General features: G+C 40.6%; 1 protein-coding gene across 1 annotated transcript; it reads right to left on the bottom strand.

The window, feature by feature from the left end:
* Nucleotides 1-21,224: 21,224 nt before the first annotated feature.
* LOC133784041 (uncharacterized protein At5g48480-like) lies at nt 21,225-22,611 on the bottom strand (the record flags this gene model as incomplete). Its single annotated transcript, XM_062223594.1, has 2 exons — nt 21,225-21,725; nt 22,243-22,611. Coding segments are annotated over 2 exons (567 nt in total), but the record flags the coding sequence as incomplete, so codon positions are not given.
* Nucleotides 22,612-24,197: the final 1,586 nt, after the last annotated feature.

The following is a 24,197-nucleotide window of genomic DNA, read 5'->3' on the forward strand; positions in this document are numbered from 1 at the left end:
ATATGGGGTGCAGTTTTTTTACCTTTGGTCCAAGCACAGGTTACCAATAAATGAGCCATAAGCACGATCCTGATTCCAAGCCCCTAGTGATAACCTAGTCACAACCATGATATAAAACCTCATCAAAATGATTAAATAAATACTTCCAAACCCAACCCAAGCCTCCGGGACATCAAATCCCACTCAACTAGGTAGTAGGATCGATCCCAGGCCCTTAAAGTTAAGTTCCCATCACAAAAACTCATTTCTGGCAATTTTTCCCTTAAGGGCTGCGACCCTCCATGGACCATGCCACAGCCCCCCCCCCCTGGCAGAGCCTATCACCACCTTCATCAAGCTAGGGTCGCGGCCCCACCTTGCACCAGCCTAAAAACCTCGTTTTTCCACTTTTAAAACCTTCCAAAAACCTATCCAAACATCTCCAAATCCCAAAATCAAAGTTCCCAAACATTCCCATAATCCAAAACCCATAAAACCCAAGCTTCAAATCTAACAAAAACTCATCAAAACACAAAGTCCAATTCAAGCTTAAAAACTTTAAAAAAACTTAAAACTTGAATTACCTCCAATTGAGTTGTTTCCAACTAAATCCTCTGGCTAATAAGCTTCTAATCTTTCCTAGGATCGCCATGCCTCGATCCTCGCTTGAATCCGAGTCCTAGATCTCAAGTTACCTTCAAAAATAGGATTGGGAGATGAAAAGGAAACTTAGAGGGACAGAGAACGTATAGAACGTTCTTTTTATTCTTTTAAAAGGTTACTTCAAGCTTAAGTAGCCTCAACCAAATCCTAACACTCGGGGTCCCGAAAACACCCCCGAGGACAAAATAGTCAAAACCTCCAGAATTTCCACTTGATCTTACTAACTCCCAATTTATCACCAAATACTCATTCCCATTTCCCAATAACCCGGTAATGCTCTAAATACCCCTTGACTTACTCCGAGTCAAGAATAAATCCCATTGTGACTTTCCCACTAGCTTACCTCCTAGGATCGTCTTGTGCTAAGTAACCCTAGCACAACCAAACAATAATAAAGCACCACACACATATCACATATATGCCAAATATGCCCGAAATGGGAAAAATATGAAAATCACCCAATTACTCATAAATGGGTTCACATGCTGTTACACCCAGATATCGAGCCATGGTAAATATGACCTCGAAAGTTGGATTCGCAACAAATGGTCTCGTAAGGATTGAAGTATGCTCCAGGATTGTATATCGAGCCTGCAAAGTACGATATATGACCTCGAATATATGAGCTCGAAACGATCTCGATCTCGAAAGGTAGCTCCGAGAACACACTCATCTTCGAGGACGACTTCGGATCGGGGGTCTCGAGCTAGATGTACGTACGATCTCGAAAGACACGTGATCTCGGGAGATGCCATTAGCTCGAACAATGACGTGAGACCTGAGATGCTAAAGCCTTAGAGATACGCGATAATCACCTTGAATATTTACAAGTGTTATAAATATGAGATGTAATCCTCATTTATTAATGTAAATCCCCAAGAATCGTGGGATATTATTTGGTCAGTTATGCATTTCCTGGTCTTCAGGGACGTTTCCTTTTATATCTGATTATAGGCATTTAAAGCCATTTATTTTATTCACAAAAGAGTAACTACCCAAAATATGTGGGATAGTATTCTGCGTCCTTCTCTATAAATAGAGAAGCCATGCACCATTGTAAAGGACCGAAATTCTGATCCTTGAGAGAAAACTCTGAAGAATTCATACTAAGGAATTTTCAGAGATAATCTTAAGATTAATAACAGAGACTCGTGGACTAGGCAGATTTAACTGCTGAACCACGTAAAAATCGCGTGTTTGATTTGTTTGATTTCGTTTAGCCATTGTCATTCATTGTTTACGTGCCCTTCTTTTACTGTTTGACGAGAAACGGCGTCAACAGTTTGGTGCTTTCATTGAGAGCCTTAAGCATTCATCCCTGAGAGATTCATGGCTACAAACAATCAGAACACCCCTGATGAAAGCTACCCAAGGCGTCCTGGAAAACAACCAATGGAAAACCCGGATGCTGAGGAGAGAAGTGGGTCCTCCGATTCCCGGGGACCACCGCCTCCACCGAGGGATGAGGATATGTACTACAATCCTGAGCGTTACGTTCCTATTGTAGAACTGGAAAACCGGAAATTGAAACAGCTGTTGGCAGAAGCCAACAAACGGAATGAGGAGTTGACTAGGATGGCCGCAGAGGCGCAGGTGGCTCAGCCCCCGCCTCCGCGCGAAAACCAAGTCCCTCCTCCAAGGGACGTGCATGTTCCTCCCCGGAGGCCTCGTGGACGTCTGCGAAAAGATGCTGCCACAAGGAGGCCGACTCAACCTCCGGCACCAGCAGAGCCATCTGCTCCTCCTAGGCCCCAGAGGAGTACCCGAGCTCGGGTCCCGCCTAATCCACCTGTGGAAGTGCCTGTAGGAACTAAGAATAACCGAGCTCCTACCGAGGCTCGGACTCAGGTTCCTGGTAGTGCACCAAACGAGACTGACCCATCTCGGGCAAATTCTGGACCCTCTAGGCCGAGGCAGGGATGGCAGCCACCGTCGCCTATACGGTTCCCTCCGTCTCCCATAAGATATCTTTCACCTCCCCGCAGAAACGCTCAACCTGTTCGAGATCAGGATCAAGGGCGTACGGGGGATAGACAAGGACACAGGGAGACTTTCCAGGAGCGGAGAGGCGCACAATCTGAGAGAAGTCAGACGTCCCGGTCTCGCACTGCGGAGACGAGGCGACATGGGAAGGACCCATCTCGAAACGACCGATCAATGAGTTTCACCAGTGACGAGTCCGGAGAGACCAGGTCCGTCAGTAAACGCGACCGAGGTCGTAAAAATACTAGAAGCCGCAAGATCCGTCCTGACCTGCGGAATCATCTGAATCAGAGCAGAGGGAAGGGAGATCAGACAAATCCGGACCTAAGGAATCACCTGAATGGGCGTAGAGATCCTTCACGGAGACGCGAGCCTGGAATCATGATCAATGACTGTCAATTCCAGACACCACCTAAGGACCCAGTCCAAGAAAGGATCGATCAGCTCAAAAAAGCCTTTAGGCTTTTAAAGAATGAACGAGGGAACGGTCGATATGAGGACTCTGACGAGGAACTCGAGCCGTTTGCTCCAAATATTTCCAACACTCAATTTCCTCAAGGGTTCCGGATTCCTCACGTCCCAGCGTTTGAAGGAAAAACCGACCCATGTAGTCACCTGAGTACATTCAACACTATTATGAGAGCTAGTAACGTGGGTTACAAGCTCAGGTGTATGTTGTTTCCAACATCATTGGCCGGACCTGCTAAGAGTTGGTTCGAAAAGTACAAGAGGCACTCGATAACTTCATGGGATCAGTTGTCTAGAGACTTCAAGAAGCAGTTCCGAGCTATGATGGGAGTCAGACCAGAGGCATCCACTTTGACTAACGTCCGACAACAGCCGGGCGAAACATTGAAAAGCTATCTGACAAGATTTAATCTAGAGGTCGCCCGAGCTCGAGATGTGGATGACAGTGGGCACCTGATGGCTATCCGAGCTGGTGTTTTACCCGGAAGTGCCCTTTGGGATGACATGCTAGGGAAACCGGTGAGGTCAATAACCGAATTTAATAGACGGGCGCAGAGATTTGTCAATGTAGAGGAGGCGAGGTCAACGCTGAAGGCGACCTCGCAGACCGAAACTACAATGATAAACATTAACTCCACCTTAACCTCGGTTGACCAAGCAGCTCCACAGCCTGCCTCGGAGAATCCCTCCAAGAGGAAAAAGAGCGAGGGAAATAACCCCGAGGCTGAAGGAGGAAAGAAAAAGAAAGGAGAAAGGTATTTCTCCGTATATAAAGTACACACCGAACTCAACGAGTCTTGGGAAAACATATACCTGGCTAATGAAAACCAGGTCCCCTTCAGGCGTCCAGACCCAATGAGAAATCAAAAGTCCAAAAGGGATTCCAGTAAGTATTGCCGGTTCCATAGAGACACCGGACACACCACTGATGAATGTCGACAGCTGAAGGACAAGATCGAGGGGTTGATCTCGAGAGGTTATTTCCGGCAGTACGTCAAAAATAAGAGTACTGGACAGACTACTGCGAGTCAGAGAGTAGCCGCGCCTTCGACGGCACAAAATAATAACTCTCGATCTCGGGAAGAAGACAGGCCCCCGCCGATTAATGGAGAGGATGTAATAACCATCTCGGGAGGGCCTCATCTCGCGGGAGGGGGCAGAAATGCTCAAAAGCGATACGTTAACGAGTTGAAGACAAGGGACGGGTCTCCTTATGAACCCGAACCTAGGGCACCAAAAAGCCAAAGGGTTGAAACGCAACCGATAACCTTCACTGAAGAGGACGCATCTCATGTTCAGTTCCCTCATCATGACCCATTGGTTATTACTCTTCAGCTTGCCAACAAGAGATTCCGCCGAGTTCTCATAGATAATGGGAGCTCGGTCAACATTCTTTATAAGGCGACCCTCTAGAAAATGGGACTCTCCCTTCGCGACCTGAAGGCATGTGCAACTACTTTGTACGGCTTTTCAGGAGAAGGGATTGCTTGTATGGGATCCATTGAACTCCCTGTGACCTTGGGAGACTATCCAGTCTCGGTGACCAAGATAATGGAGTTCGTGGTGGTAGATTTACCATCTGCCTACAATGTACTGCTCGGGAGACCCGCCCTGGTCGGGCTGGGGGCAGTGTCATCTGTGAGGCACCTGGCCCTTAAGTTCCCAACCCCAAGCGAGGTCGGGACATTAAAAGGAGATCAATTGGCAGGAAGGGAGTGCTATAGCATTTCTTTGAGGGGAAAGAAACAAACGAGCGCTCAGGCACTCGTTATCATACAAAATAAATATGGAACGGTTTTAGAAATTGATGAGGAAATCGATCCAAGGATTGAGGAGAAAATTGACCTCGAACCATTGGAAGAGCTCGAAGAAGTTCAGCTCGACGAAGCTGATCCCTTGAAGAAGGTGAAGGTCGGAAAACACCTCCAAGACGAAGCAAAATAGCAATTAATTTGCTTTCTGAAGAAAAACCAGGATGTCTTCGCATGGTCACACTCAGACATGGTGGGGATAAGCCCGAATGTTGCGAGCCACGCATTGAACATAGACAAAAGCTTTCCCCCGAAGCAACAAAAGCGAAGGCAGCTGGACGAGGACAGAAAGAAAGCATTAAAGGAGGAGGTTGACAGATTAAAAGCAAACCATTTCATTAGGGATGCTTTTTACCCTAACTGGGTAGCCAATCCAGTGTTGGTCCGAAAGCCCAATGGGATGTGGAGAACCTGTATTGACTACTCGGATCTCAACAAGGCTTGCCCAAAAGACTGTTTTCTGCTGCCAAGAATTGATCAGCTCGTGGATGCCACGGCGGGGCATGGCTTGATGTCATTCATGGATGCATATTCTGGATATAACCAGATTCCCATGCATGCCCCCGACCAAGAACATACGAGCTTCATTACAGATAAAGGGTTATACTGTTATAATGTTATGCCGTTTGGGCTCAAGAACGCTGGAGCTACATATCAGCGGCTCGTTAACATGATGTTTTCAGAACAAATAGGGAACAACATGGAAGTTTATGTTGATGACATGCTTGTAAAGTCTCAACTTAACAAGAACCATGTTGATGACCTCGAAGAGTGCTTTGGCGTGCTCAGAAAATACAACATGAAGCTAAATCCTCAGAAGTGCACTTTTGGGGTATCTTCGGGAAAATTTCTGGGTTTCATTGTCAACTCTCGTGGAATCAAGGCTAATCCCGACAAAATAAAGGCCCTGATTGATATGCCTTCACCTCGGAAGCATAAAGATGTCCAAAGCTTGACTGGCAGGATGGCCGCCCTGGGCAGATTCATCTCGAAGTCAACGGATCGTGGCCTTCCATTCTTCAACTTATTAAAAGGAAGTAAGAAATTTGAATGGACAGAAGAGTGCGAGCTGGCCTTTCAGGAGCTCAAAAGACACCTCGCTGAACCACCCATCTTGTCAAAACCCGAAACGGGAGAAGTATTGTACCTATACCTCTCAACCTCCGAACACGCGATAAGCGCGGTGCTCATTCGAGAGGAAGAGAGGGTGCAGAAACCCGTCTATTACATCAGTAAGAGATTACTGGGGGCAGAGTCAAGATATCCATTGATGGAGAAACTCGCCCTCAGTTTAATCCACTCATCTCGCAAGCTCCGCCCCTACTTTCAGGCACATCCCATCCATGTACTGACAGATCAGCCACTTAGGCAAGTCTTATCTAAACCAGAGGCGTCAGGTCGACTCCTTAAATGGGTTGTTGAGCTCGGACAGTTCGAGATCACTTACCATCCCAGAACGACCATTAAGGCACAAGCCTTGGCAGACTTCATAGTGGAGTGCACTGGAATAGCCGACGACGAGGTAATAACCACGGCCCACGAGCTGTGGAAACTTTATGTCGACGGCTCGTCTAATGAAAATGGAGCGGGGGCAGGAGTTATTCTGATCACTCCTGCAGGGAGCAAATTTCACTCTGCTTTAAGATTAGGCTTTAAAGCATCTAATAATGAAGCTGAGTACGAGGCTCTACTCGCAGGACTGCGAATAGCAAAAGAGCTCAAGGCCAAAGCTATACATTGCTACAGCGATTCCCAGCTCGTGGTTAATCAAATCTTGGGAGAGTACCAGGCTCGTGGCACAAGAATGGCAGCTTATCTGGAGAAGGCAAAATCCGCATTGGAGTATTTCGAGTTTTACGCAATCGAACAGGTTCCCCGGGAACAAAACTCAAATGTAGATGCCTTAGCTTGACTCGCCACTTCCGCCGAAAATGAAGAACTGAATGTTGTACCCGTAGAACACCTATCAGCACCCAACATTACTGAGCAAGACGAGGAAGATGTATGCATGATTGAAACAGAACCGACCTGGATGAGTCCAATAGTTGATTATCTCGAGAATGGAATTCTTCCAAAAGATCAGAACCAGGCTCGAAAATTGATGTATCAACTTCCTCGTTACACCATTTTGGACGGAAAGCTATACAGAAGAGGATATTCCATGCCGCTGCTTAGGTGTGTAACCCCTCCCGAAGCAAAGAAGATCATTGAAGAAATTCACGAAGGGTTCTGCGGAGACCACGCCGGGGGGCATAGCCTGTCCAAGAAGATCATACGTCAAGGATATTTCTGGCCAACCATTAGAACAGACTCTTTTGAGTATGTGAAGAAATGTGACAAATGCCAGAGATTCGCCACGATACCCCGAGCTCCACCATCCGAACTGACCATGTTGACATCCCCATGGCCTTTCGCAGTATGGGGCATCGACCTCATAGGCTCTCTCCCAACTGGAAAAGGCGAAGTGAAATATGCAATAGTCGCCGTAGATTACTTCACAAAATGGACAGAGGCTGAACCATTGGCAACTATAACTTCGAAAAAGATCCTTGATTTCGTGGTAAAGAACATCGTATGCCGATATGGAGTGCCGAGAAAGATTGTATCCGATAACGGAACCCAGTTCGATTGCGACTTATTCACCAATTTTTGCGACAAGAACGGCATAATAAAGAGTTTTTCATCAGTGGCTCACCTTCAAGCGAATGGTCAGGTCGAAGCCGTTAACAAAACTCTCAAGAGCTCTCTAAAGAAAAAGTTGGAAGAGGCAAAGGGACGATGGCCCGAAGAATTGCCTCAAGTCCTTTGGGGATATAGGACTACAGCTCGGACATCAACCGGACATACCCCGTTCTCTCTAGCGTACGGCTGCGAGGCAATGTTGCCCATCGAGGTCGAAATCCCGACGATCCGAACTCAAATTTACGATCAGGATTCAAATCATACTCAGCTCGAAGAAACCCTAGACTTGATCGAAGAAAAAAGAGAAGAGGCTCAACTGAGAAATGCTGCTTACCAGCAACGAACCACAAGATATTTCAATAAGAGGGTTCGGGATCGAAAGTTCGGAGTGGGAGACTTGATTTTGAGACGCGTATTCTTAGCCACCCGAGATTCAGCAGCTGGAGTGCTCGGGCCGAACTGGGAAGGACCATACCAGATAGAGTCAGTCATCCGACCTGGCATATACAAACTTGCGAGATTAGATGGGAGCCTGATACCGCGAGCATGGAATGGCGAACACCTTAGACCTTACTATCAATAGTGTAGGAAGTGTTGCCTGTAACCATGAATTTGTTTGTTTGTTTGTTTGTTTTTGAATTTCATCAAATAAAAGGTCTATTTTGTTCCATATGTAATTTCTTTTTATTTTTGCAATCTCTCTTAATTTAATAACCTATGGTCACACTCATAGGATATTAAGGGGGCATCATTGGTATATATACCGTCAGATTAAAAAATAAAAAATATATATTTATATGAAGTATTTGGAGATAACCAAGTACGCGAGCTTAGATAGTTCGGACATAACCGACTTATCAAAAAAGATAAAAGTATTTGGAGATAACCAAGTACACGAGCCTAGATAATTGAGTTATCAAAAACATGAAGTATTTGGATATAACCAAATACGCGAGCTTAGATAGTTCGGACAAAACCGAACCACCAAAATCCTAAAACGTTTGGAGTTAACCAGATGTGCAAACTTAACAGGTCTGGAACAAACCAGCCAAAAAATTGATCGATGATAAGTAGGAGCCTAAACCTATCACGAGACAAGTCAAGATCGAGGCTGGAATATCTGAGAGAAAATAGTTTCAAACTCTTAACCTCGGAACAAAAACTGAGGATGAGGAAAAGTAACTAAACAAAAAAGATATAACCAGATCATTCACATTACATACCATATAAGTACTTTTGAGTTCATGGTTAAAGTAATATCCGACCTTGATAAGTAACGAGGTCGGAAGCGGATAATTCGAATAAACTATGCATGAATGCATCGAATTTCGAGCCCAAATCCAAACTATGTTTGTATGAATAAATAAACATAACTGGTTCATCAATTTAAAAATATGCAAAATATTTCGAGCCAAGAAATGTAAAGCATATAAAAGAATGGTAAAAGAAATTGTATCAGCCCCGTGGGCATATATTAAAATAGTTACAGAAATAAGGGGACGCAGCCCCGATAACTGATCTCCTCGAGGTCAGATTCAAGGGAGAGGAGTCTCCTTGACCTTCTCAGCATCAGTGGCACCGGACCCCTCAGGACGAATAGAATGACTATCCTCCTGAGCTTCCTCCGAAACGGTGCCCGGAGCAGCCTTTTCCTTCTCGAGTTGCTCAGCCTTCTCCTTCTCAAGCCGTTCAGCCTCTTCCTTCTCGAGCCGGGCATTCCATCGTTCAAGAAGCGGCGCCTCATGGGGACCTAAGAAGCTGGTGTCCAGCTCTTCGTTATAAGCCCACATCCGGTACATGGCTGAGTCGACTGCCTTTTCCTTCTTTTCTTTGTACTCGGTAAGAAGGCGAGTTTTGGCATCCTCTATGAAGTCGAAGGTGGCGGCCTTGTCCTCTTCGAGCTTCTTATTGGTCTCCCGAAGATGGGTGTTATCTTTCTTTTGCTCCTCGAGTTCAGCTCTCAGCTTTCCAAGCTTCTTGGCCATGTCCTCACGCTCCTTAACCACTGCCTCGAGCTTAGTATTCTCCGCCTTTAGATCGTCGTTCGCTCTAAGGTGGAGGTCCTTCGCCTCTTGAGCATGAGTCCTGCTCGAATGGATCTCGTTTTTCAGCTCGTAATTGAGCTGGGCAGTGAAGGCAAGAGCCTGAAAAAAGGAAGAAACCACCATTAGCCTCAGGACAGTATGAATGTAAGCAAAAGGAATATAGAAGGATACTTACCGCGGCAGTGTGCTCGATACTCTTCTCGTAAAGGAAAGTGCGGTCTCGGGTGCCAGTTAGGCACTGCCACTGAGGAGCTTCGAAACTGCCATAGCTCTGGCCGATCCGGGACATAACATCCGAGATCAGCGTAGATCCGTGAGGTCCAGCAGCATTATCCACCACATACGAGTCCATATGGGTGGAGATTGTCAGCTTCTGAACTCGAGAAGCAGAAGGCCTTCTGGAAAGCTGAGCTGAAGACGTTTCGCCCACCACAGGAGGTTGGGACTCAATGGCAGGGACACTAGCTAGCGAGGTCGGTGCGACCGCGGAGACGACGGCCTGCGAAGATGGCATTGTCATGGAGGCGCTAGCCTGGATAGTCGACGCATCAATGGAGCTCGAAACCGGCAAGGCAAGGGGAGGTGTCTTTTTGGACCTCTTGGAGCCTTTGCCTGGCTGACCGGTCTTCAGTGACCCCGCCCTAGGGCGTTTGCTCCTCTTGGCGCCTGCATTGTCGATAAGGGCGTCAAGGTCGGAGTCCATCTCGCCTGCACAAGTCACAACACAGCAAGAACATTTTAAACGAAAAACAAAAACAGCATACTTACACAGTAATGGCGATTGCAGAGAGATCGTCGATTGGAGAAGAGGTTGCAGGAAAGAACTCACTGATTCGAACAGACTAGGATTCCTTTGTTTCTTTGGTCGAGAAAACATGCACGGAACAGGAACTTTGCAAAGAGGTCTCTGGGATAGTTTTTTTTCTTTTCTTGCTTATGGCGAATGAGGATGAAAGTGAAGAAGATGAAGAGTGGGGCCTTGTATATATAGGTGGGGAAAAGGAATTAATCAGGAGCGTCGAATGAAATCCTCACTAGATCAAACGGATGGGGATCAATGACAAGAAGGTGCCGAAAAGTTGTCAGACGGACGATCGTGGGCGTGTTTCCAAGGTACTCAAGTACCTAAAATGAGCAATACCCAGCTGACGCGTGTCCATTTTCAAAGGTGTGACGGTACAGTTCTCAAGGAAAGCAGTTCAAAAGTTTCCTTCTCTTAGGATTCGAACAAATACTTTTGAGGGGGCAAGATGTTACACCCAGATTTCGAGCCATGGTAAATATGACCTCGAAAGTTGGATTCGCAACAAATGGTCTCGTAAGGATTGAAGTATGCTCCAGGATTGTATATCGAGCCTGCAAAGTACGATATATGACCTCGAATATATGAGCTCGAAACGATCTCGATCTCGAAAGGTAGCTCCGAGAACACACTCATCTTTGGGGACGACTTCGGATCGGGGGTCTCGAGCTAGATGTACGTACGATCTCGAAAGACACGTGATCTCGGGAGATGCCATTAGCTCGAACAATGACGTGAAACCTGAGATGCTAAAGCCTTAGAGATACACGATAATCACCTTGAATATTACAAGTGTTATAAATATGAGATGTAATCCTCATTTATTAATGTAAATCCCCAAGAATCGTGGGATATTATTTGGTCAGTTATGCGTTTCCTGGTCTTCAGGGACGTTTCCTTTTATATCTGATTATAGGCATTTAAAGCCATTTATTTTATTCACAAAAGAGTAACTACCCAAAATATGTGGGATAGTATTTTGCGTCCTTCTCTATAAATAGAGAAGCCATGCACCATTGTAAAGGACCGAAATTCTGATCCTTGAGAGAAAACTCTGAAGAATTCATACTAAGGAATTTTCAGAGATAATCTTAAGATTAATAACAGAGACTCGTGGACTAGGCAGATTTAACTGCTGAACCACGTAAAAATTGCGTGTTTGATTTGTTTTATTTCGTTTAGCCATTGTCATTCATTGTTTACGTGCTCTTCTTTTACTGTTTGACGAGAAACGGCGTCAACACATGCATATTTAATACACCTAAACATGCCTATTACCATTTAATAACACAATAAAGCAATTATGGCCCTCTCGGCCTCCTAATCAAGGTCCTAAACCTTATTAGGAAATTTGGGGCATTACATCTAAGGTTGTGTCGGTTGGACCGGGGGAGACCAGATTGATATGCGAGTTCCCAGATTTATTTCTAGCAGATTTGCCAGGGCTGCCGCCGCAGCGGAGCCAGTATCTAGGACACCTTATCGAATGGAGCGGAGCCAGTATCTAGGACACCTTATTATAGAGTTGGTACCAGGAGCGGAGCCAGTATCTAGGACACCTTATCGAATGGCTCCGATAGAGTTGAAGGAGTTGAAGATTCAGTTGCAGGAGCTATTGGATTTGGGGTTCATTAGACCGAGTTTCTCGCCGTGGGGTGCTCCGGTGTTGTTTGTTAAGAAGAATGATGGATCTCTCAGGATGTGTATTGATTATAGGGAGCTGAACAAGTTGATCATCAAGAATAAGTACCCACTGCCTATGATTGATGATTTGTTTGACTAGCTGCAGGGAAAGATAGTGTTCTCTAAGATAGATCTTCGGTCAGGTTACCATCAGTTAAGGATCAAAGAGGAGGACATACCAAAGACCGCTTTCCGCACAAGGTATGGACACTATGAATTCCTGGTTATGTCCTTTGGATTAACCAATGCCCCAGCAGCTTTTATGGACATGATGAATAAGATTTTCAAGGATTATTTACACAAGTTCGTGATTGTGTTCATTGATGATATTCTGGTGTACTCACAGTCAGAGACAGAGCACGAGCAGCAACTACGTTTGGTATTACAACATTTAAGAGAGCATAAGTTATACACTAAGTTCAGCAAGTGTGAGTTCTGGTTACCACAAGTTACATTTCTAGGCTATATCGTCAGTAAGGAGGGGATTCTAGTTGACCTAAATAAGATTGAAGCAGTTAGGGACTGGCCTAGACCTAGCAGTGTTCCTGAAGTGAGGAGCTTTCTACGATTGGCAGGGTATTACCGGCGGTTTGTTGAGGGGTTCTCCAGAATAGCTACGCCGTTGACAAAATTGACGAAGAAGAAGACAAAGTATGTTTGGACAGACCGATGTGAGAACAACTTCAAAGAGTTGAAGCGGCGATTGATTACAGCGCCAGTATTGAGTTTGCCGACAGATAATAAGAAGTTTGTGGTTTATTGTGATGTTTCCAGACAGGGTTTGAGGTGTGTGCTGATGCAAGCTGGGAAGGTGATAGCCTATGCATCGAGACTATTAAATGAGTATGAGCAAAGATATCCCATGCATGATCTAGAAGTGGCAGCGGTGGTATTCTCACTTAAGATTTGGAGACATTACCTATATGGTGAGAAGTGCGAGATATACACTGATCATAAGAGTTTGAAGTATTTCTTCACTCAGAAGGATCTGAATATGCACCAGAGACGGTGGTTGGAGTTGGTCAAGGATTATGATTGTGATATCCTGTACCATCATGGAAACGCTAACGTAGTTGTTGATGCCTTGAGCCGGAAGGGCCCAGGACAGCTGTTCAGATCGAGACAGATATCCGAGGAGCTAGCAGAGGAGATGACTAAAGCGGGTATAGAGTTGGTGGTTGGTCGGTTAGCCAACATCACTCTTCAGTATACGCTCCTTGAGAGGATGAGGGAGGCTTAGGAGAATGATTCCCAGTTGAGGGGTTACAGGGAGAACGTCTTGGTCGGAGCGGCCAAGGACTTTTCTATTTCAGAGATGAGGTTATTGAGATATAAGGGTCAGATCTGTGTTCCGATGGATGCAGATATCCGGCGAGAGATTCTGGATGAACTGCATACCACTCCCTATTCCTTGCATCAGGGTACGACAAAGATGTACCAAGACCTAAGAGCTTTGTACTGGTGGTTAGGCATGAAGAGGGATGTGGTGGATTATGTGGCCAAGTGCTTAACTTGTCAGCAGGTCAAGGTTGAACATCAGAGGCTAGCAGGGTTGCTGCAGCCTCTAGGGATTCCAGAGTGGAAATGGGAAGATGTCGCCATGGACTTCGTAGTTGGGTTGCCAAAGACCGTAGGACAGCATGATTCGGTGTGGGTGATTGTGGATAGGTATACCAAGTCCGCCCACTTTTTACCAGTCAGGATGACTTATACTGTGGAGCAGTATGCTGAGCTATATGTGAAGGAGATTGTTTGACTGCATGGGGCACCAAGGTCGATAGTATTCGACAGGGACCCCACCTTCACCTCCAAGTTCTGGGAAAGTCTGCAGAAGGCTATGGGCACACAGTTACGGTTTAGTACCGCTTATCATCCTCAGACAGATGGACAGACTGAGAGGACGATTCAGATACTAGAAGACATGCTACGAGCCTGTGTGCTAGATTTTGGGGGATCTTGGAGTAAGTATCTTCCTTTGATTGAGTTCTCGTATAACAACAGCTATCAGGCGACTATCGGAGTGGCTCCGTATGAGATGCTCTATGGGAAGAAGTGTAGATCAACTATCCATTGGGATGAGACAGGTGAGAGGATGTATTTAGGACCTGAGATGGTTCAGAGGACCAATGAGGCAGTTGAGAAGAATAGACCTCGAATGCTCCCCTCCCAGGGTCGTCAGAAGAGTTATTCAAACCTAAAACGCAGGAGTATGGAGTTCCAGGTTGGTGACCATGTGTTTCTTAGGGTTTTGCCCTTGAAGGGAGTGAGACGGTTTGGTGTTTGGGGAAAGTTGAGCCCTAGGTTTGTTGGCCCCTTTGAGATTCTAGAATGGGTTGGGGAGGTAGCCTACAGATTGGCAATGCCTCCAGCCTTATCAGGGGTCCATGACGTGTTTCACGTGTCCATGCTCCGGAAGTATGTGTCAGACTCGACGCACGTTCTGAGTCACGAAAATTTGGAGCTGGATCAAGATTTATCTTATGAGGAGAAACCAGTTCAGATTCTCGACCGGAAGGACAAAGTCTTGCGGAGCAAGACCATCGCCTTGGTGAAAGTGCTGTGGAGGAACAGCAAGGTTGAGGAGGCGACATGGGAGTTGGAATCTGAGATGCGGGAGCGGTATCCCGAGTTATTCAAGTAATTTCGAGGATGAAATTTCTGTAAGGAGGAGATAGTTGTAACGACCCAAATTTGCTAATAAGGCTTAGGGCCTTGATTAGTGTGCCTGGAGGGCGATAAGTGAATTATTGTTATAATATGTGAATTTATGTGAATATGTGATAGAGATGCATGTTTAGTTGAATTAAATATGCATGTGGGCCCCGTTTGGATATCAGGGGTATGTTTGTGATTTAAGCCCGTTGAGAGCATAAATGTGATAAATGTGTTATGTTTGTGATATATCTGTGTAGCACGATCTGAGACAGTCCTAGAGAGCCCTTAGTCAAAAGTCACAACGGGGTTGAGAATCCGACCCGGGGCGGGTCGAGGGGTGTTACGGGTATCAGATGTTTATGGAATTACCGGGTTATGGAAATAAATATTTGGAGATATATTTGAGGTTAGAATGCCTAGGAGGGAATATGGGGGAAATTTACCATTTTGCCCTCGGGGGACGTTTTTGGTACCCCGAGCTTTGAGGTAACCTTATAGACTTAAGTTGAATAAAACAAAACCCAGAATCATTTAGAACTCTCTAAACCAACCCACTCTCTCCTCCCTCACTCTGTTTTCTCTTCCACACTTGAAGGCATAGTGGTATTTTGGAGAAAAAACCAGTCAATAACTAAGGAGTTGGAGCTGAGTTTGGGAGACTCTAACCAGAAATCTAAGGCTTGGAGCTTAGGGAACTGAGTTGAGGATTCAATTCTGTATAAGGTAAGCTTTCTGATATGTTGATTGCAGCTGAATTCTGTTGATATTGGGTGTTAGGACTTAGACATGCATGGTTTGGATTCTAGGACTGGTTTTGATTGCTTGATGGGTGTGGGAATTGGCTCTTGAGTTTGCTGGTATGTTTAGGTTGCATGAGCAAGAATTCTGGGTTTAATTCTGAGGTTGAGGGTGATTTTGGTTGAGATATGTGGGGTTTGGTTCGAAGGAAATGCAAGGAAAGTGGTGTTTTTCTGGGTTTGGAGGCGAGGGCCGCGGCGTGTGTGCACGCGAGGCCTTAGGAGGCCATGGAGTTCGAGGCGCGCCGCGGCGCTTGGCCAAGCATGCCGCGGCCCGTGTGTGCTTCCAGGGAGGTGTTTAGCCTCTTTTTTGAGGCTAGCCGCGGCGCTCGTGGGGTGGGCCGCGACCCTAGTTCAAGGTGCGAGGATTTTAGTGGAATTTGACTTGGGAATCTAATTGTTAGGGCTCGGGATGGATTTTATCACCCGGATTGATAGAATTCAAGATTCTGGAGACTAGAATTATGACTCAAAGCAATTTAATAGATTAGAACTTGATGGATGAATATTGTTAATGCGTTGTGATTAAGGCCTCAGCAAGGCTCGGACTAGGGAACTGTGCTCGAGATATCGGTGCTTAGAAAGCTCGGGACACAAGTAAGAAAACTACTGTTCCCATAGAGCTTGTGTTGCAGGGCTCGGTCCTATATGATTGTGTTGCGGGGCATGGCCCTTTGACTGGATTTATGAGTGTTTTAATATCTGTTTAGTATATAATGTGTATGTATTAATGATGGAACGACGATGGTCGAGAACAGCGAAGGCCGAGAATGGCAAGGGGCTAGGAGCAGCGTTTAGCACGCGGAGTGCGAGTTGCCCGGGTGAGACCCCAAGGGATACCTGGGATATCCTTACAGTTTAGACCGCGAACCCAGGGCTTGGTAAAGCGCCTAGGACGGCATGGCCGTACTTGTATGACCTGGTGTTGGCTTGATTTTATCTTAAGTGTTTGATACGCGTTTATCATCTGTTTGTGAGAGTTTTCTTGCTGGGCTTCGGCTCACGGGTGCTCTATGGTGCAGGTAAAGGCAAAAGGAGGGTCGACCAACCTTGAGTATGGCGAGCGGGACGAGCGGCGTGTACATGTCTGGTCTGTCTGGCTGCCACAGCCAGGGGTGTTTTTGGGAGATGTTTGTACAAAACCTGAATTTTGTCGTTTAGTCGACTATGGTTATTTTTTGAGTTGTAAATACTTCTAAACAATGTTTTGGGATCCCAAATGTTAAATGTTTTATAACTTTTCAATAAAAGGGTTTATTCTCAAGTTTATGACTCTGATTATGATTTAATTACACTTTTGCCCTAAAACCTCAATTAGCAAGTTAGTTGCACATTTTGAACTCACTTAGTAACGTCTCTAAGGTAGTAGGGCGTTACATTAAGGCTCTCAATGAAAGCACCAAGCTGTTGACGTCGTTTTTCGTCAACTTAAAATGTAGAGCAATTAAACAATAGGAACCATGGCGCAGATAAATAATATGGTAGAACAACAAGAGTTTTACGTGGTTCAGCAGTTAAATCTGCCTAGTCCACGAGTTTATTTGATTTAGACTTGGAGTTTTCTAGAAATCCTTCAGAGATGAATTCTCCAGAGTTTCTCTCAAGATATCAGAAGATCGCCCTCTCTACAAATGTTCATGACCTCTCTATTTATAGAGAGTTCTCAGAGTTTATTCCCACATATTTCGGGAAGATACTTCTTCTTATTAATTAAAATAAAGATATTAAATATTGTAGCTCCTATATACAAGGAAACGTCCCGTGAAGACCAGGAAACGAGTAACAGACTTGTTAATATCCCTTTAATGTTGGGATGTTACAATAATAAATATCTTTAACCTGCCCACGTCTTTCCACAATAAATATCTTTAAACGTACGGAACGCGTTACATCAGATGACTCATCAAATCTTCGAGTTCAGTAACCAGCATCATGTCAGTCAAGGTTTACGGATAAGTTACGAACTAGCCACCTTATTCCAAGACCAGCTCGGAGCAGATAAATACCATCGAGGCTGTTACATTTCGAGCTTGTACTCTTTAAGCTCGGGCTACTTGATTCGAAGACACCCGACAGCGGATGTATCCTGATGCTATGTTCTTTCGAGGTTGCCGTCTTGCTTCGAGGGTTTGACATCTGGACCACGAACATACGTTTTATATATCTTGAGCTCACACTTAACGAGTCCAGCTTTCGAGGTCACAATCTCAGGCCTCGAAATCTGGGTGTAACAACTTTTATTTAGTAATAAGAATATATTATGAGGCCCACATGAATTTAGGAGAAAATAATGAGAATTCTTCATCTCCCATTATTTTCTTAAGTAATCACATTATGGGTAATGGATTTTAATTTAGTTTAATTTAATTTTTATTATTAAAAATTAAAAGATAAATTTACCCTCACAAAATCTTATCTTAAAAAAAAATTATAAAGGACAATACAGTCAAATTAAAGTATTTGAATTACCTTTCCTACTTATGTAAACAAAGTAAAATATTTTTGATTATCTTTTTGATAAATTTAGTAAATATCATAATAAAATAATAATTCTAATTCATAAATATTTTATTCACTTTCATATTTCTGTTATTGATTTATTCGGATTAAGAATATAGTTCCGTAACAAAAACTATAAAATAATATACTTGACAAGAATAGACAGAATGGGTAAACTACTTTATAAATAATTTTTTAATATGTTATCTTACTTTTTTAAATGACGGAACTCTAATTCATTATTTACTCAGTATATAGTCACGTGTATTAAAATCAATTACATCCAACTACTACACTATTTCTTATTAATTTTTTTATAATTAGAAATATATAATCAATTTACAATAAATTATTATTTACGCTATTTGCTCTCAAACTCTTATTTCTGAAGGAAGCAGTCCTTCAAACAGTGCATCAAGAACTGGAAAGAGTATCATAATATTTTTTTTTCGAATAAGAAGTGATCGATTTCGTTAAGTCAATGAAGCAAAATCATAAATTAATATTTCAAAATATTTATATTTGTCAATTACTGTAAAGACGTCACTTTTAATTTACAAGTTACCATAATTTATATAGGTCAAATATTTTAAAAAAAAATTTTAAACTAAAAATATGTTTGGTAACTATTTTTATTTTTGTTTTTAAAAACAAAAATAATAAATATATTTAATAATTTTTATTTTTTATTTAACAATATAAAATGATGTATTAATTTAAAAAAAAAATAAACGAAAAAGTCATAAGAGGTTTAAAAAAATTATATTTTCAAAACTTAATGAATTTTAATTAAAAATTTTAAAAATAATAAATAAAAATAAAATTACTAAATATTATTTTATGTTTAATCATCAAAATTTTAATTAATTAAATAATTTTTTTTTTTTAAGTGTTATCGAACATCATCATTCTTTTCTTAGCTAATGTTTGTATATTTTTTTAACTTGTTGTATAATACAACAATCTGCAAAATTTGGAAGAATGGACCAAAAAAGCGCTTCAAGAAGATGTTGTATAATGCATTTTTTTCATATGCTACAGTATTGTGCTACATTTATAGATTACTATTTATGGTGTAACCAGTAAACTTTTTTTTTTATTAATTTCAGAACCCAATCAAATTAAATCTGCATTGTTTCTATTTGGATTAAGAAATTCTCCTTTTTGTTAGAATCTTTGTTTCTTTTATTTATTAAATTTAAATGCTGATATTGTTTGTTCTAAACACTGGTGGGTATGATGATTTCCTTGGTAATATGGTTTATAGTATACTCTTTGCTTGTGTTTGGTAATACTTAAATTTTTTTTTATTTAATTAATTATAAATTTAAAAATTATACATAAAAATAGCTTTTGGTAACAATTAATAAAACAATTTTCTATTTATTTGATTAAAAATATGAAAACAAAATCCAAAATCATGTTTGATAATATTAATTGTATTTTCTATTTTTTTAAATTTGAATTAAAATTTATTAAAATTTGAAAATAGAATTTTTTCACTTTTAAATTTTTTTTAAACAATTTTCAATTTTTTTTTTCTTCTCTTCTTTAAATCAACACATCGTATTGTTAAACAAAAAATAAAAATAAAAGTTATAAAACGAGTTTATTATTTTTTGTTTTTAAAAACAAAAAACAAAAATGGTTACCAAACATATTTTTATTTTTTAAAAATAAAAATAAAAAAACAAAAATAAAATAATATTTCTATTTCTGTATTTAAAAAATTCAAAAACAAAAATTTTACAAAACAAACCCCATGAGTTTAACTCTATTTTTATTTATTATTTTTTTAATTTTTAATTAAAATTTATTAAATTTTAAAAATAAAATTTTTTCACTTTCAAAATTTTTTTAAACAGTTTTTAATATTTTTTTCTTCTCTTCTTCAAATCAACATCTTATATTGTTAAATAAAAAATACAAATAAAAATTTTCAAGCGCATTTATTATAAAATAATTACCAAATATATTTTTGTTTTTTAAAAATAAAGAATCAAAAATAAAATTATATTTATATTTTTGTGTTTAAAAAATTTAAAAACATAATTTGTACCAAATGGATGTTATTATATTTTTAAAGATTTAATGAACATATACTATATATCGAGAGAGCGAAAGATTACTAACTTGAGCAAAAAAAAAACGAAATAATAATGTTCCTGTATATCACACCATACTCTTCACCTACTTTAGTGGAAATGTATTTTCATAATAATATTTTAAGGTGAGTGATTTTTCTAGAACTCGTTGAGTGGTTTTTTATTTGGAAAACAGAAAAGTTACAATAATTGAAAAAAGAAATAAATAGTGTAGCTACGTTTGTTGTTTTTTATTATCCAATAAATAAATAATATATGCCAAACTGTCATGACGGGTTAAACTTCTTTCGTGATAATTGAAAAAGAAAAAATCTCAAAATATAAAAATATTATTTTAAAAAAATAATTAACAATATATTTCCTAATATTTTAATAAGAGTAAATATGTGAATTTGCTACTAAACTTTTCTCTCTTCTTCCAATCCTTCCAAAATAGAAGAATTAAAATTATTGATTTGAAGGGATTTACTCCCCCGTCTACTTATCCTTTCGCGTCTATTATTCCTACCAAACAAGAAAACTATTTTTTTCTCTCATTTCAATCCTCACCAAACAAACAAAGGGTAAAATACAATAACAACACATTAGCCAAAAAAGAGAAAACATTAAATTGAATCATAAATGAAACCTGATATAAATCATAAATTATTTATTTCATTTTTTTCACAACTGAAATTACCAAAAGCCCCTTTCGCGAGTGGCTAGGCCAGTTACTCGTGTAAATACCACAACAACCCCACCCCATGGCCATGGCAGTCAGTTCACTTCCACAACCATTTCACGACAAATGAGAATGACCCCATTGAACCAAGCCTAACAACAGGAACAGGGACCACTTTGAAACAGATTTTAGATATTATTGAATTCAAACCATGAGGAAAGACTCGCTCGTCACCCGCCGGACTCGTGCGACGACCCCATTGGCTACGTATCTAAGCTAGTCAACGCCAAATTTCTTCTCACCAAAACAAAAACTGCCCATTTGTCACTCTCCCATTCATCAAACTCTCTCTTTAACCATAATCGTTAGTTTCAATAAAAATTGATTAAACTAAATTAAATATCAAAAGCAGCCCCATCACTATATCAAACACTGTACGAGGCACCAAATCATCCTTTAAAAAGTCACAAGTACCCTTCTTATTAGTTGGGAAGAAAAGTAGAGTTAAACTATTAACAACATAATTAGATAAAAAGACAACACTGTCAGTTAAAACATGAGCCTAAAACCCCATTGGTTAAGCCAAATACTGATAGCCGAAAGAGCCCATTTCTTGATTGAGTCCCCAAATCATCAGTGACTAGTCAATAAAAAACTTTTTAAAAAAAAATAATAAATATAAACAGCAAAATATTTAATTAGTAGAATAGCCAGTGCCCTGCTTCTTGGGCGGAGAAGAAATGAGCCAGACAAAGCCGTACGGGTCCGTGACCTTGCCCACGCTGCCACCGAATGCGCCTTTGTCCTCAACGATCTCTCCCTCAGCTACAGCTCCGGCGCTCACGACCTTAGCAATAGCAGCAGCGACGTCACAGTCTCCAGGCAGAGCACAATGCCATCAGATCCCCCGGACTTGACACTGGTATAAGTAGCCATGTAAAAACCAAATTTTAATAACCAGTAACTATTTTCTAGTGAGACAAAACAGAAATTGAAAAGCTTTAAAAGTAAGAGAGAAGGTTCAAATTGCAGAGGTAATAAGTCCAATAAAATAATAGAAAACAGAACAGAACTGAACTGAACTGTATAAAAGCAAAAGAAAATAGTGACCGTACATCGAGGGCGCACAAACGAAACGAACCCCCAAAACGAAGCAAAATAGTTGGATAAAGACAAGAACCACGGATCTATAACACTAGAAAATTCCAAAGCGAAAGCATAAATGACAAAAATAAAAATGAAATATTAAACAAAAAATAAAGACGAGAAACAAACGCCATATGCATGAAACCAAAACACTCTGAGTAATACAGTAGAAGTACGGACATTGATCCAAAAAAGAACTAACGCAAACAGTCACGACTGAAGAGAGAAAGTTTAGCTGAGAGGCCGAGTCTGCGACGAGGTCAGATACGAAAAATAGTGGAGCCAGCGAGCTTGGATTCAGCGAAGAGAACGAGAGGGATATCTTCCTCGGCATTAAGCTTAGAGGGCATGGTTCGGCCAACCTCCTCCGCTCCAAACACAGCCTTATAGAACTGAACGGCGTCGTTTGCCTTCGGTGCCTCCACCGATAGCTGAGGCTTCACGGCCGTGAAGGTCACGGTAGCTACAGCTACAGCTGCTGCTGCATCCTTCTCTACTCCTCCGTTCGGACCTCCTGTTGTGCCATTGAAACTAAAAATGAGTGTGAGTGTATTTTTGTCAATGAAATTTTCATGTTGAGATATGCATTCCACGTCATAATAATGAAAGCCTAGAAGCAATTGATTTTGAATTCAGGAGTTTTGCTGGAAAGGTCCGATGCTTTGCTTATTGCGTATGACATTTTGGGGAGAGTTCATCATTCTATTTTTGGTTTTCTGTTTCAAAGCTTGAGAGAGTTCAAGCAATATTCCCAAAGGGAGCTCGAGGGATTCCAGCAGCTTGAGGGAGTCCAACAAACCACTATACTAGCGTAATGCTGGTTGCTTGAGGAAGATCTTCACTGAAGAGTTGATTATATGTTGCTTGATTCAATTCAAAATGTATTTTTTTAGTTGTTTTTCTATATATGTGCTTGTAATAATTACGAGTATTCATTAATGGATTTGTTTCACCGCTAGACTATGATTGTGTCAGTTTTATTTTTATGCACTATATTTTTTTTATTGAATCTAAATTTTAATAATTAGTTCAAGTGGGTAATTGGTAGGAGTACTTATCAACTCTTAGCGAGCGGAGATGAAGAGGATTTGAACCCTATGAGAGAGAAATTAAGGTGGATGGATAACGAGAATGGCGTGGGGTTTGGTGTGGTAGTGTTGTTGAGTACTTGTAGAAGCGAAGAAGTGCAAGTGTTTGTGCTTTCTGAAGATATAATGGGTGATTAGGATTTTGGACAAGAGGCAATGCACTCAAAATTTGATTATAAGTCTTATTTTTATTATAGATTTTTTTTATATTTATGAGTTTTTTTAAAGTTGTTTTACAAAAATATTAACATTTATTTATTTTTATTTATTATAGCCTTCTTATTAATATATATATATATATATATAATTATGCTACATGTTTTAGTCTCATAATTATTTTTCTTTGATTTTGAAAGTAATTATAATTTTTCCTTCATTTTTTTATTATCTTTTAGTTTGTTTTTTCTTTCTTTTTTTTCTTACTAATTTTTTCTTCCATTTTATCATTTTTTTTCTTTTTTTTTTCTATCCATTTTTTCATTATTTTTCTCCCCTTCTTCTTCTTTTTTCGTTTTTATTCATTTTTCTATTTATTTTTCTTTCTTTTTTCATTTTTTTCCAACTATTTTTTCTTCATTTTTGTATTTATTATTTTCTTCTTCCATTTTTTTTATTTTCACACACATGAGTTTTTTTTCTTTCTTTTTTCATTTTTTTCTTTCTATTTTTCCATTATATTTCTTCTTCTTCTTTTCATTTTTATTTATTCATGTTTTTTTTCTTTCATCATTTCTTTTGTTTTGTTTTTTTTTGTCATATTATTTTAGTTTTCTTTCCACTATTTTTTCCTTCTATTTTTTCTTCTTTTTTATACTTATTCTTTTCTCCTTCCATTTTTTTTCACACATATATATAACATTACATAATTATTTTACTATTTATTATCTTTTATTATTGTAGTTATTTTTTTAATAGCTTTTTCCACTAAATTTAAAAAAAAATCAAATTAATTTTTTCAGCATTTTCTTTTTACTGTAACCCTCATAGGAACATCCAAATTTGAAAAAAAAAACAATAAAAACATGAAAACGTTCATGGGTAACCAGTTACCCTGATGGGAACATTCAATTTTGGAAAAAAATTATATGAAAATGCGAATGGGTAACCAGTTTATCCTAGTAGGAATTGTT

Source organism: Humulus lupulus, chromosome 1 (assembly GCF_963169125.1).
Source record: "Humulus lupulus chromosome 1, drHumLupu1.1, whole genome shotgun sequence".
NCBI lineage: Eukaryota > Viridiplantae > Streptophyta > Magnoliopsida > Rosales > Cannabaceae > Humulus > Humulus lupulus.